This window comes from Saccostrea echinata, unplaced genomic scaffold, assembly GCF_033153115.1.
Source record: "Saccostrea echinata isolate AGI-Se365-2 ecotype Australia unplaced genomic scaffold, CSIRO_AGI_Sech_v1 ptg000001l, whole genome shotgun sequence".
Lineage (NCBI taxonomy): Eukaryota > Metazoa > Mollusca > Bivalvia > Ostreida > Ostreidae > Saccostrea > Saccostrea echinata.
This window is the reverse complement of record NW_026889750.1, coordinates 8,957,259-8,971,291: the sequence shown is the minus strand read 5'-3', so window position 1 is coordinate 8,971,291 and position 14,033 is coordinate 8,957,259. Positions and strand designations below refer to the sequence as shown.

General features: G+C 35.3%; 2 protein-coding genes across 3 annotated transcripts in view; one reads left to right on the top strand and one right to left on the bottom strand.

Moving 5' to 3' along the window:
- Window positions 1-14,033, bottom strand: part of LOC133184776 (uncharacterized) — a 232,884-nt gene that overhangs the window by 82,925 nt on the left and 135,926 nt on the right. The gene's annotated exons all lie outside the window — the stretch shown is intronic.
- LOC133184745 (potassium voltage-gated channel subfamily KQT member 1-like) overlaps window positions 1-14,033 on the top strand; it is a 47,041-nt gene that overhangs the window by 28,781 nt on the left and 4,227 nt on the right. For both annotated transcript variants that reach the window (XM_061319826.1, XM_061319820.1), the window contains exons 2-8: window positions 347-440; window positions 930-1,056; window positions 4,924-5,099; window positions 5,363-5,491; window positions 9,619-9,729; window positions 10,038-10,222; window positions 10,629-10,814. In XM_061319826.1, coding sequence (XP_061175810.1) covers window positions 347-440; window positions 930-1,056; window positions 4,924-5,099; window positions 5,363-5,491; window positions 9,619-9,729; window positions 10,038-10,222; window positions 10,629-10,814 — 1,008 coding nt within the window. The remainder of the gene's footprint in view (window positions 1-346; window positions 441-929; window positions 1,057-4,923; window positions 5,100-5,362; window positions 5,492-9,618; window positions 9,730-10,037; window positions 10,223-10,628; window positions 10,815-14,033) is intronic.

The following is a 14,033-nucleotide window of genomic DNA, read 5'->3' as shown; positions in this document are numbered from 1 at the left end:
ACTCAGGAAATTTCGACAAAAAAACCCCTATTTTCTTCGTTGTTCCTTCAGCCTTTTTGTCATTCGATAATATTTTGGTTCAATTTCTTATGCAATACTTTTTTTTTGCTTTTTCTTTCTTTCTTTCCCTTTTCTTTTACATTGTTCCTAAACGTAATTGTTTTTAAGCCATGGATACGTTAGATGTGTGCAGGTGGGATTCAATTTCAATCTCGCAGAGAGAGTCTGTTCAGCGATAACCTTAAGCTTAGAAACGACATAAATCTTTTCCAAAGGAATACAATTGAAAATAGAATTGAATGAATAAGATTTTAAGAATAAAGTCTTTATTTTCCACTATTTGCAGGTTTGCCGCTATTTTGACCTGTCTTATACTAAGTGTCTTAGCTACAATAGAGGAACTCAACGAAGAATTCATCACACAGACAGTGTTATATATTGTGAGTAGAAGTTACAAGTTACAAATGGAGATATAGTTATGCCAACTGTAATAATACTAACAAACTAAGATCCCTATATTTACAATGTAACTTCTGGAATATATACAAATACTGTAATGAAATTGTATCATCTAGAAACTTGAGAAATTACTTAGTATTACAAACCTACGATGTGATTTGGTAAACAAAGATTCCTTTCTCTTAATGATCTTTGGATTAAATATACAAGACGGTTATTTGTGCCTTTATGCTCCTATCCGACCAAGAATGGTTTTAATGGCAGTATAATGAAGATGGATAGACCTTTAAAGTTACATGTAGATTTTTTAGATACTATATGTTTAAGGTTAATTGTTTAAGTGTAGATCACAGGCCTTTAGATCGTTTTATTCCGACTAAAAAACGGGGGTATTTTTTATACCCCCCCCCCCAGTTTGTCACTCGGATTACAGCGATCTAAAGGTCTGTGGTCTACATGTTCATTTTCAGGAACCCATTGTACTGGTATGGCTTATAGCAGAATTCGGGGTTCGGATCTGGGCAGCAGGTTGTCGGTCTAGATATCAGGGGTGGAGAGGGCGGATGAGGTTTATTAGACGCCCTTTATGCATAGTCGGTAAGACAGCAAAAATATTAGATGTTGTTTTCTTTATGTTTCCTCCTTCCCCAGTTATACCCTGTACTATATGTCCAGACAACATGGCCTCTATTTATGACATAGCTTTGAGTCAAGGTCATGGTTCACATTAATTTTTGTCATATACAACAACATACCCAAGTTTGAATTCGTTCCAATCTAGGGTAACAAAGTTATGATTTTACAATCGTATTGGCCATCGACTTTGATCTGAAGATATCCTTGAATACATTCATGGCAAACTTTTTCGAAAGGGGCAACCACACAAAAGGGTGAAACCATTCCAGTCCAAGGTTAGAGAGTTGTGCCCTAAATACAGTATATTTCAGAGGAGGTGTAAATCAAATGTAAATTCTCAAAAACTCCAAAGAACTTTTAGAAAATTCAAAATCACAAAATTTTTCAAAAGTCAGTAAGATTAAAAAAATGTGACTTTTCTACATTTTAAGTCCTTGCAATAAATTGAAAAACTAGACTTTTAGATGTCTTACACAACTGCTCCTTAAAAAATGGAACTCGGAAATTTTCATATCTTGTGATTGGTCATCTACAAAATTACTTTGTAAATAACCCCTCTTATTCTACACATACATGTAAGTACTTTGAGGTTGATATTAAAAAGATGTTGAAGCTCCTTTTTGACAATATTTATGTAGTCTTTGGAGACCAGGTCTTCCAACAATCTGTTGAAATTCCATGAGCACTATTTGTGTTTCTTTATCAGCCGACCTGTTTTTATTTTCCCATGAAGCAGAATTTTTTCAAAATTTTCTACATGAGAAGAAGAAAAAACTTTTACTGAGCCTTCAACTCGACATTCAGATACACATGTATCGACGACGTTTCATCAATTAACGATTGTTACTTCAATCATATATCGACTTGATATATCCCAGTGAACTCGAAGTAAAAGACACTACAGAGTCTGCCACATCTGTTTCATATTTTGATGTTTAACTGACTATACACGATAATGGCCAACTTATATAACTAAACTGTATAACAAACGAGATGACTTCAGCTTTACCATATTTATGTAATATTCCACTATTATCTGCATATGTATTTATGTCTCCCAACTTATTCGAAACTTAAGAGCATGTTCTGAGTACGATAAATTTTTTAAGAGAGGCAGGCTACTGACAAATAAGTTGATGTTAAAGGGATTTCAACAACCTCGTATACAGTTAGCATTTGGTAAATTCTATGGTCGTTATAATGACCTTATTGGCGAATACAATACCTTATTAGCGTATTTTGACTGGCGTACTTCATACCAATTGCTAGGCTTTTGTTTTATACTAAATTAGACTACAGAGTACTCTGTCTACCGTCGCCCGCGTGGCGCAGTGGTTAGAGCGTCTGCTCTAGAGTCGCGAAGTAAGGAGCTGATCCTTACGTCGGGGGTTCGAATCCCACTGTGGGACGTGGAGACCGGTCCTTCGGATGAGACCGTGTAAACCGAGGTCCCGTGTCGCAGTAGGTGCTGGCACGAAAAAGATCCCTCACTGCTCAATGGCCGTAAGTGCCGAGTATAGGACAAAATTTGCAGCTCTCCACCGGCAAGTGGTGGCGTCTCCATATGAGTGAAAAATTCTCGAGAGGGACGTTAAACAACATACAAACAAACAAAAAACTCTGTCTACCTGATCATTACTAAAGTCTCATGACGGGTGTGACCATTCAACAGGGGAAGCTTACTCCTCCTAGGCACATGATCCCACTCTAGAATTTCCAGGTGTTTTATGCCCTGTTCACAGATTTGCATTGTTCGTAGGTTTTTTGAGATCAATCACAGTTCGTTATCTACACCTATTTCATTTACTATCTTATTGTCCAGTGACCTTGAATCTGATATATGACCCTAAGTTAGAGTCATGATAAATCTGATATATGACCCTAAGTTAGGGTCGTGATACACGGTTAAGTCATAAAGCTTTCAACATCCTCACAACGTCAGGAGTTTTATTAAGTCCACATATGGCTGTGGGACCTGTGAAAAACATTTGATTTCTTATGGACAGCTTCTCTTATTGAGAAGTACTAATTAAAATGGGGCTTTCATAAATTGACATAAAAATAAACAGAGAGTAAGCAGTTGACACCTAAAAGCAAGTAGTTACAGGTTGTTTTTCTCTAAAAGGCTTAATGTGATTGGTCGAGAGATAGGAAAAACAATCAAGATTAGTAATTTCCCCGAAAGACTTAGCTGCAGCCAGTCCCAAAAAATTTTCAGGGATCCAATGTCCATTGATGTCTCCCGACGTTCTGAAGATGTACCTATCAGATACTAAAAGTTTGAATCTGTACTAATAAAAGGTTCAAAAGATTTTTACAGACAAGATTTTGTAAAGAAAGCCAGATAGACAACCAAACCAAAACCAGTTGAACAAGACAAACAGTACATGTATATTCTCATTTTGCTAGCTAGTTGGAGTTGACGAATTTGCGAATTCAGGAAATTCTTTTTTTTTAAATTAGCAATCCTCATATACTGGATTCTGCTGAAACCTGCTTTCTTCTTTGAGACTATAGTATTATCAGAATCAATACAGAGACCATTGTCAACACAAACTTCTTTAGGTTTTGCAAAATTAGAATTAGAGATACTCAAATAAATTTAAATATACGTTTCTTTATCCTTTCAGGAGCTATCTACATGCAACAAAGCTCCTCCCATTAATTTTTTCTTCCGTGGTCATGTTTTTTGTACATACATGTATATGGTGTGGGTGTGCGTCTTTGTAATAAAGCCTTTTCAAATACTACTACATGTATTTTGTAGTCTTGGGATTTTATAGCGGTTACGATAGAAGGGATAAAATAAATATTTTATCATTACTAGACAAATTATTAGGTTTAAGTAAAAATATTACTGTCAAATTTTAAAAATATAGTTCTCGATGTACCTTACACCATCTAAATATGCATGTTACATATATAACTGTACGAAACAACAAGTACTTTCTAATGACTGTTTGAGGCGAGATACATTGTATGCCATCGATTTCGAAGGCTATTCAACCTGGACGCTTGTATTTTAGTAAACAGTACACGTTCGTACGATGCTAGAAACTGTACTACTTTGTAGTGACTGCATCGCACACCGTGCTTGTAGAATTGTTGTGATTGAAAAACGTAGATGTTTACTTTTGCGTCAATATTTGCGTCAGGATTTTTAGGGCGGTATTGATACTTTGTCTATGAAGGAAAATCCCTGTAAATCCTAATGCAAATGAGTTTTCAAAAAAAAAAAAAAAAAAATAAGGAAAACTACGTCAAAACGGTTATGAAATTGGTCTAAACATGAACTCTGTGATTAGTAGCAATTTGAACTGTTTTGATAAGTACATATAGATACGTGCACGGTAACACGAGATTCTAACAATCTTTATTCCACAAATATATGGACAAATTAACGTGTAAAGGGGGGCATACTGGTCATTAGGCTAAATCTCTATATTTTATTGAAACTACAAAGGGTATCGAAAGGTTACAGTAGAATTCTGTGAGTATGGAATTTCACTCTTTTTTCGCTTAATATATCTTTCTTAATAAAATTATATATTTCTATATATAGACTTAACCTGCGGATGTTATTAGCAAAGGATCCTTTTCAAAAAAGCATTGATTTTCTCATGTATAAACCATCTGTTGAAAAAACTAATATGTCTGTAGATGTCTATGAAATTGACTCAAGGAAATATGAGGCATTTCAGTTACTTGAAGGATTACATGTACTTTGAAAATATAATATTGTTTTGTGTGATGATCGTAAATACTTAGTGTATTTTGCCAATGAGATCCACAGATATAAAAAGGCTCTTTTTTGTCTATTTCTTCCAGACATGGTTGTGATTGTATCTAGTGTCTTTGTGTTAGTCCTCGGAGCGGGAAACCCAGTGTTTGCTGCCTCTACACTCAGGGGTTTGAGATTCTTCCAAATTCTACGAATGGTCCGAATGGATCGGCGCGGGGGGTCGTGGAAGCTTTTGGGATCAGTCGTTTGGGCTCACAGACAGGTAGATCAAACATTGAGGAATCTATCAATAATTTGATGAATGTAACAAATTAAATGATTTAAGATGTTGCTGGAAGAAAAACATCAAAGCTCAAAGTCTGTTAGTAACGATTTCACACAGAGACATACTCGCTCAACAATCAACCTATTGGTTATCTTGATTTGGAATAGCTTTTAAAGGGGCTTATCATCATATTTGATACTATAGTTCATATTTTTTTAAATATGCAATGTTTATATCTCTATTCTTCTCTTTTCCTACAGGAACTATTGACAACGTTGTATATTGGTCTTCTGGGACTATTTCTGTTCTCATTCTTAGTATATCTTGCTGAGAAAGACGCGGATAAGCCCAAATTTAGAAGTTATGCCGATGCACTGTGGTGGGGTGTAGTGAGTATTGATATGTGGTTTTTATTTCAGGTACAAATTTGCAATATTTCTGCAAAAAAAAAAAATAGAGGCACTGTGCGAGCCCGCAAAATAATAATCCCCCACCCCCGCCAAATTTCTTTTAAGTGCACATTCAAATTTTGTAAATGTGACCTTGAACTTGCCAAGAAGACTTTAGTTAAAAAATGACACATCCTCTGTTTATAAGTAATCTTTCAGTGAAATATAGACATGCTGTTCCTCCATTACAAAATTATAGACCGAGGCCTAAATTATGAAAATTACACTTTTTATACCAATGAAGGTCATGACACACCCTCATGTTCACAAATAAGTTATACAATGTAGCCCGGACAAGAATTTTGTATCTTTATGCCAGTGACCTTGAATTTGCCGGAATGACTTTGGGTTAAGGTCGGGACACACCCTTAGATCGACGGCGATCTCTGTATCAAGTATGAGCTTCCAGGGTTTTCCATTACAAAGTTATAGCCCAGACAAGAATTTTATACGTTTTCTGCTAGTGACCTTGAACTTGCTGGAACGTCCTTGGATCAAGGTCAGGACACACCCTTGGATCATAAGAAAGCTCTATAACAACTATGAGCTTCCAGTGATCCTCCATTAAAGTCAAAGTTATAACCCGGACAAAAATTTTATACCTTTTCTGGCAGTGACCTTGAACTTGCTGAAATGACTTTGTGTCGAGGTCTTGACACACTCTCGAGTCATAAGCAATCCCTGTACTAAGTATGAGCTTTCACTGATTCTCCATTACAAAGTTTGGCCCGGAACAAATAATGTATACTTTTTTGCCAGTAACATTGAACTTGGCAGAATGACTTTAGGCCAAGTTCGTGACAGTTGCTGGTCTTTCGGATGAGACCTTAAAAACCGAGGCCCCGTATCACGGTAGGCGTTGGTACGATTAAGAACCCTCACTGCTCAATGGTCGTGAGTGTCGAGTAAAGGTCAAAATTTGAAGCCCTTCACCGGTATATGGCGACGTCTCTACATGAGTGAAAAATTCTTGAACGGGACATAAAACAACACACAATCAATCAATCTACGTAGAAAAATGACCCCTGGTCAATATACTACGACTAGTAGGGTTGTTTCTCGAACGTAGAATATATATATATATATATATATATATATGTTAAATGAATGGCTCCTTTATTATTTTGCACATTGAGCACAGGATTAATGATTTATTGTAAATAAGATTGGTTTGTCTCCAGATCATATACTGCAGTATGGTTCTCCCTATTATTGCTCCTGTCATTTAGATAAAGTCTGCGGAAATTAATTTTTTGTTGGCTTTTCAAGGAATATCGAATTTCTAACATGTTTGCCCCCCCCTTCCCCTTCACCCCGGTCCTTTTCATTACTTTTATTCTTCCTTAAGACTTAGAATTGAATGCTTATTCCAAGTGTTTTACGATTTACAAATTTACAAACTTTTTTTTTTTAAATGTTACATAGCTTGAGGAGGGCGCCTATGTGCGGCAGAGTCAACCTTGTAACAATTTTTTCAGCGCACAATTTGCTCTCTTTTTTGATTGAATGACTCTTGCTCAATTGAAGGATTTTATTTTTCCCAGAAGCATGACTAGAGCCTGTAATAGGGTGAACATTTACTCAAATTACACTGATGGCCCAACGGTTAGTCTTTTAACACTATCCATTCAAAAATGTTAAGTTGAAATCTATGGTCAGTAGAGTAGAATCATGCAACAAGTAAAGGTTTATTAACAGTACGGAATTGAATAAAACACAAAACGAACATTTATGTGCAATAAGAAAATATGACATACCAGGCAATGCATAGAACAACGAGGGAGTCATGATGCAAGTGCATTTTCGCTAACATTAAACGCAGCGACACGATGTCTGAACAGGGCAAAAATTATAAAAAGGTAAAAATGAAGTAAACTGAATGCACGCAAGGGAAAGGGATAGTGAATGTCAAACCCTAATTACATACTTGGTAGATAATTTAGGGCATCAGCTGCACATCTACTTTTCATAACGGTGCAACAAATAAAATTCAACTGGGATTTCAAGCTGACATATCATGTTTCTTGCCATGTTAGTAAGCATATAAATATTGTTCTTCAAGCATATAAAATTAAATGCGCAAACAAATAACGCAATGATCAAATTGTGAACTAGGAAGCAGTATTTTCTGTTGTGTGAAGTTATCGCCCTTATAATTATAAATTGCATTCATTTTTTTTTTGCATAAACAAACAATTCTACTAAACCAATTTAAAGTAAAAAGTTCAAGAAAAAACATTTTATAATTTCTTTTAAAATAACTGTAAGAATTTTCTCTTTGTTATAGAATAAGTATTTTTTTCAATTATTTTTATAGTTAATAAACTATGAAACATCTATGTATTATGCATATATATAGTTTATTTCACAAGACCAAAGGGTCAGACGAACAATAAATAGAAAGAGAGGGAGAGTGTAGGGAAAGAGTGGGGAGAGGGAAAGAGAAAGGGCGGAGAGACAGAGACAAGGAGTGAGACGGAGACAGAGTGGGGAGATAGAGGGAGGTGAAAGAAAGATGAGAAGGAGTGGAGAGAGTGATTAGGGGAAGGTGGAATGAGAGAGTGATAAGGGGAAAGAGAAGGGGAGGGAGGATGTAGAGAGAAAAGAGTGAGTGGGGAGAGAGGGAGAGAGAAAAGAGTGAGTGGGGAGAGAGGGAGAGAGAAAATGAGGGGAGGGGGAAGAGAGTGAGTGGTGAGAGAGGGAAAGAGAGTGTGGGGAGAGAAAGAATTGGAAGAGAGAGAGAGGATGAACAGTTAGGGGGGAAGGAGAGGGGGAGAGAGAGGTCGAGGAAGAGGGAAAAGACATTGGTAAAGATTTTGAACTAATCAGTTTTTGTGCCCCTGATATCGAAGGTCAGAGGCATATTAAAGTTAATAGTTTGTGTTATTTTTTCACAAATTTAATCTTCCCTATATTTTTTGAGAAGAAGTTTTAGAATTTATTCATAGAAAATCAAAGGTATTTACGAGATTGAATTTACTTTAAAATCGTTCATTTTTTTTTAACGCAAATTTATTTGGGAAGGGTTCAGAAAACGCTAACCTTTTTTCTGAAGAAAAGAGAAGACTTTATTTTGATTTTTTGCACATTATTTATCTAGAGGATTACAATTATGGATGCTATACATTTTAACTCACCTGAGCCAAAGGCTTAATTGAGCCTTTTCTGATCAAAGTTTGTCCGTTGTCTGTCATTGTCGTTGTTGTCGTCGTTAACGTTGTCGTTGTAAACTTTTCACATTTTCATCTTCTTTTCAAGAACCACTGGGTCAATTTCAACCAAACTTACCACAAAGCATCCTAAGGTAAAGGGGATTCAAGTTTATTCAAATGAAAGGCCACGTCTTCTTTCAAAGGGAGATAATTCCGAAATAGTGAAAATTTGATGTTGATGACACCTTTTAAAAATCTTGTTAAGAACCACTGGGACAAAAAAATTCAAACTTGTAGGAAACCTTCTTTACATAATATAGATTCAAATCTGTTCAAATGAAGTCCTCCTGAGGTAGGTTAGAGCCACAGTGGGGGATCCAAATTTTACATTGGAATAAATAAGAAGAAATCTTTAAAAAGCTGTTCGAGAACAGCCATGAGTAGTCATATTGATATTGAGGCATCCTCTGGTAGTGTAGATTCCAATTTGTTCAAATGATGACCACCGGGGGTAGGGTGGGGCAATAATGGGGGATCCAATTTTTACGTATATAAAAAAAAAATGACACAGGGTCATTAATCTAAGGGATCATTTTTCTACAATCCACACAGAGAAAAATGATCCTAAGGCCATAATTTCTACGAAAAAATATTGAACCAGGGGGTCAAATTTTTACGTAGAAAAATGTTCCCCGGTCAGTATTCTACGGGGGTCACTTTTCGTCGTTACACCGGCCTTATGAGCCTCAAGGCTCGGAGAAGGATTTAACTTTTAACCATCATAATACATTTCTATAAATATTGTTTCTTTTAATTTTCTTTTTAAATATGACATTTTGGCATTATATGCTAATTTAAATAATTTTCATTATTAGAATGTAGTGTAGATAATATACAAGAAATGGCCTTTTACAGATTACCTTATGCACAGTTGGTTATGGTGACGTTGTTCCCACAACTTGGGCGGGAAAACTCATCGCTGCTTTCTCAGCCATTTTGGGAATTTCATTCTTCGCACTTCCAGCTGTAAGCCAAGATTTTTAATAATATTTATTTACAAGTCTGGTTGATATTGATTAAAATTCAACAGATAAATAGAAAATGTTTGGTTTGAACATATTTTATTGTAGTTTTTAATTACAAAGGGATTGGGCACAAGTTCTAAAAACTTATTAAGAAAATGTTTCATGTATATAATTCCAAAGTTTTCAACTATGTACCTCTTACTACATGTATGATTCACTAAATGTTCTGCTAATATTCATATACTTCCAACTTCCAATACAGTTAACCCAAAACAACTGAAATCATGTATCATCTTTCTTTTGCTCTAGGGAATATTAGGATCGGGCTTTGCTCTAAAAGTCCAGCAGCAGCAACGCCAGAAACACCTTATTAGGCGCCGTGTGCCTGCAGCGCAGCTCATTCAGTGTCTGTGGAGGTGTTACGCCGCCGACACCAACTCAATGTCGGTCGCTACGTGGAAACCTCACATGACTCCCTGCCCAAGTCCTACATCGTATGGAATCATGAATTTTTAATTTTTGCAAAACACTGCCAAAGAGATAAAGTTGCAAATAGTTATTACCATATCAAAATTTTTGTATTTTATCCCTTTAAAGTGATTTGATGTTTAGATTTTTATTCTTTACCTGGAGATTGAAGGCATTATTTATAGGAATTAGATTCTTTGTTTTGTAAAAATGACATTCTTTGATGACAGCATTGTAATCGTATAATTATGCCTGGAAAGTTCGGAACAGACGTTTAAGGAATGTTGCAAAATTTTACACCTTTTGTTCCAACAACTCACGACTATGCAAAAGTTGCATTTTTTATCAAAATAACTAAATCGTTATCGATTTAATTAATTTCTTCTACTAAGTATAAACAGAACACTCATTAATATTTGTGTTATTTTCCAGCGAACGTCCATTTAAAACAAACGCTTCGTTTGTAAGTCGATTTTCTACAAGACGAAGAGATCGGTCCTGCTCTTCTAGTAACTCCATTTCTAATAATCCACATTCCCCCCTACTGCCGAGGAAAGATCAAAACAAAAAGCCAAACGGGGCAGACTTATCAGAAGAAGGAACTCTGGCAATTAACAGGTAAAAAAAATACTAACTTCTCCTAAATCCTGTAATGTAGTGTGGTGGTTGTGCAATTGGTCCCTCTAGTAGTAAACCCTTCATAAGGCTTATTAAAAAACAGTGCTTTTTTTATAGCTTATTTCAAGCATTCTTAACTTACCTTTTAAATTTGTAATATTTTTAAAAAATATATTGAAAATAATTTTGATGTAAGAATGAACAGATCTCCCATATTTAACCATAATTTAATAAAATATGAATCTGCAATACATATAATTGTCTGCATATTTTAAAGTATCACTTATCAAGGTTCAATAGTCCTTGACAAAAAGATTTTTAAAACAATTTCTATATATCACCATGTAAAATTCCCTATTGATCCCCCTCCCCTACCCGAGGATGTTGCATATGGTACGTTATCACGGCTCTGCTGTTCTTGACAAGAAATGGGAAAATCGCTAATTGTACATATTCATAATCTGGAAATTTGTTCGATTAAAATATTCAGTTTCATATAACAACATACAGATAATTATGCATATCTACTTATCTAGTGGTTAGAAAAAGGAGAGATCAAATAGTGGACCTTTTCATTATTCATTGCAGTCTAGAATTTACTATTATTTTTGTTGCAAATAGACGATTTCTTCTTGTGAATTCTTAGCCAGTGATTTTATGAAAATATGAGGCAAAATATCAAAAATTAGAATTTTTCCATCTCATATTTTTAGTTCCACCTTGGACAAAAGTTTTATATACTTGTACATCTATACTTCTGCATGTATACATGTATTATAATTACGGACTCGAGTTTTTTGCTTAAATACCGGTAAATCGAAAGGAAAATGTACTTTTCTTTATATATTATAAAAAGTAGAGCTTTTTCAAAAAAAGCTCCGCCGTCTTTAGCAACAACCTTATACAGTTAACTGACCTACACTTATCAGGTCTTATTATTCGGCTATGTATTTTTTCCTTAGCTTTTACTGACATTAGCTCTGTCATGTGAAAGTTCAACCACACGCTCGGCTGTCTCCGTAAACTCCGACTCTGCTGCCGAGATAAGAAAGAAGTGCAAAACAAAGTGAAAAAGAACAAATACATGCTGTTAAGCTTGCATGTAATAAAGATAATTCTACTTACAATGAAAACATAGAACGTTTTTTTAGAAATTGGTATAAAAACTTAATGTTATTTAGAATTAATTACAGCCATGTTCCTCTGTTCGTTTTGTCAATTTTTTTACGATTGAAAATCTTGAAAAAATTTTAAGTAGTACGAATATTTAATCATCAGAAAATCATCTCCCTTGCCTTCGAAAGCATTTCAACCAATGAAATAATTGAATATTTTCAAATCATGCAATTTCTACTAATCACAAAAGAGAGGACTATAAAATATTCAACTCTGTATACCGTCCTCCAAGGAAGGCGATAATCATTGTACTTAACCGAAGTTATTTAAATAGGAACTTTTTTCTTTCTCTCTATTAGGGTTGACAAGGTTAGCTTTTTTAAAAAAAGCTGAGAGTCAGCCACTGGAATACAGAAAGTTTCTTTCTTGTTTTGTGATGGTATATGATTTGTTTTATCCATCATTTTGTGTTCATTAAAAGACATTGTCGTCTAAGTTAAAATTCGAACAGTCGTTTTCTTATTTGTAACATAATGCTGTACATAATAAATAATAAAGCATAGAATAAATTTTAGATAGACTACATCGTGATCTTTATGACCTCCAGTTAATTTCTCTTGGGCGCGGACATCAGATACAGGCCCGTAGGAAGCAATTTCAGTTTGGGGTTGGAGGGTTGGGGCACAGTCATACATTTTCAGTTGGAGGGGCACTATTAACTACCAAAAATTCCTTGACAAGCAAAAAAATTAATAAATAAATAAAAAAAAAGGTCATCAGACATTTTTATTGAGGGGGCACAAGCATATACATGTAGTAGCTATGTTTTCTATAGTAGTCTATCGGAAAAATTATTGGGGGACACGCCCCCCCCCCCGGTTCCTACGGCCATGAGATAAAGTTCGTCTCAGAAATGAACAAAGCCACTATGATCCCAATCATTGAACGTTGAAGAATGTATACATTTTCAATTTTACTGTTAAATTCTATAAATGATATAGATTATGATGCTTAAAAGCAGAGACATATATCTATTATATGTCTCTGTTAAAAGGAAGGTAGACCTTGGGTTAGATTGTGTTAATTAGTTATCATTAGATAAAAGTTTTTAATCGTGCATGTTCGAGGCAATGCATGATAGGGGAAGGGGGAGGGGTGCATACTGTATGTATATTTAATTCAATTTATAAATTTAAGCATTCATTTTGGTGTTATTAGGAAAGAAAAGAATTGCTTCCAAAATAAAGTAATAAACTGGAAATTCAAAATATTTTATACATACAGTACGTATACCCTAAAATGATACTGGATTCCATCTCGCTCTCTCTCTAATTGGGGGGGGGGGGGCTGCCTATAAATCCGCGCAGTTTCTCTCAACTCTCAAGTTCTACTGTGGTCAGTTTCTCACCTGTGGGCGCGGTTCACGTGCACAAGCGGCACTTACGTGTCTATCATCGTGTAAATTAGAAGACTTTACACATCTTAAGTGATCTTCTGATGTTTTCATAACTTTCATCATTAAAGTGAAAAGAGATTCTTTTTTTCACTGTTTGAACGGGACCTTATTGTGTGAATTCCGACCCGTACATGTCTTATGCAAGGTATTGATCAAGGGAGTCTTGCATCAGGCATTCAGAGGAATACACACAAATCCGTGAACTTGCAACGGCGATTGAGGGTATATATATCAAGTGTTAAATGTGCTCTGCATATAAACTTCTCATCTCCTATAAGAAGCACAGAAATATTTTCATAGTATCATATTTCCCACTTAGAACAATCTCTTCTTTAATTTTTCGTCGAGAACGACGAAGAACAATGCAGTCTATAAATAGATCGGGGTCGCGTCTTTGTTTAGAGGGTGTTTGTGAAGAATCACGCCCTTTGGTTGGAGCAAATAGCACGAGTTTCTTTAGAACAAGTCGTGTACATCTTTTTTCCCAGAATTCCAAATTACGCAAGCGCACTTGCAGTTTCATCCCACCGTAACTAGTCAGCCCGCGGGCTGACTAATTAATTAATTATCGATGAAGAATGACTCTCAAAAATCTGAAATTTGAACTCGGAATATTTTAATTATCTCCTTACTGCTGTCGGATAAGT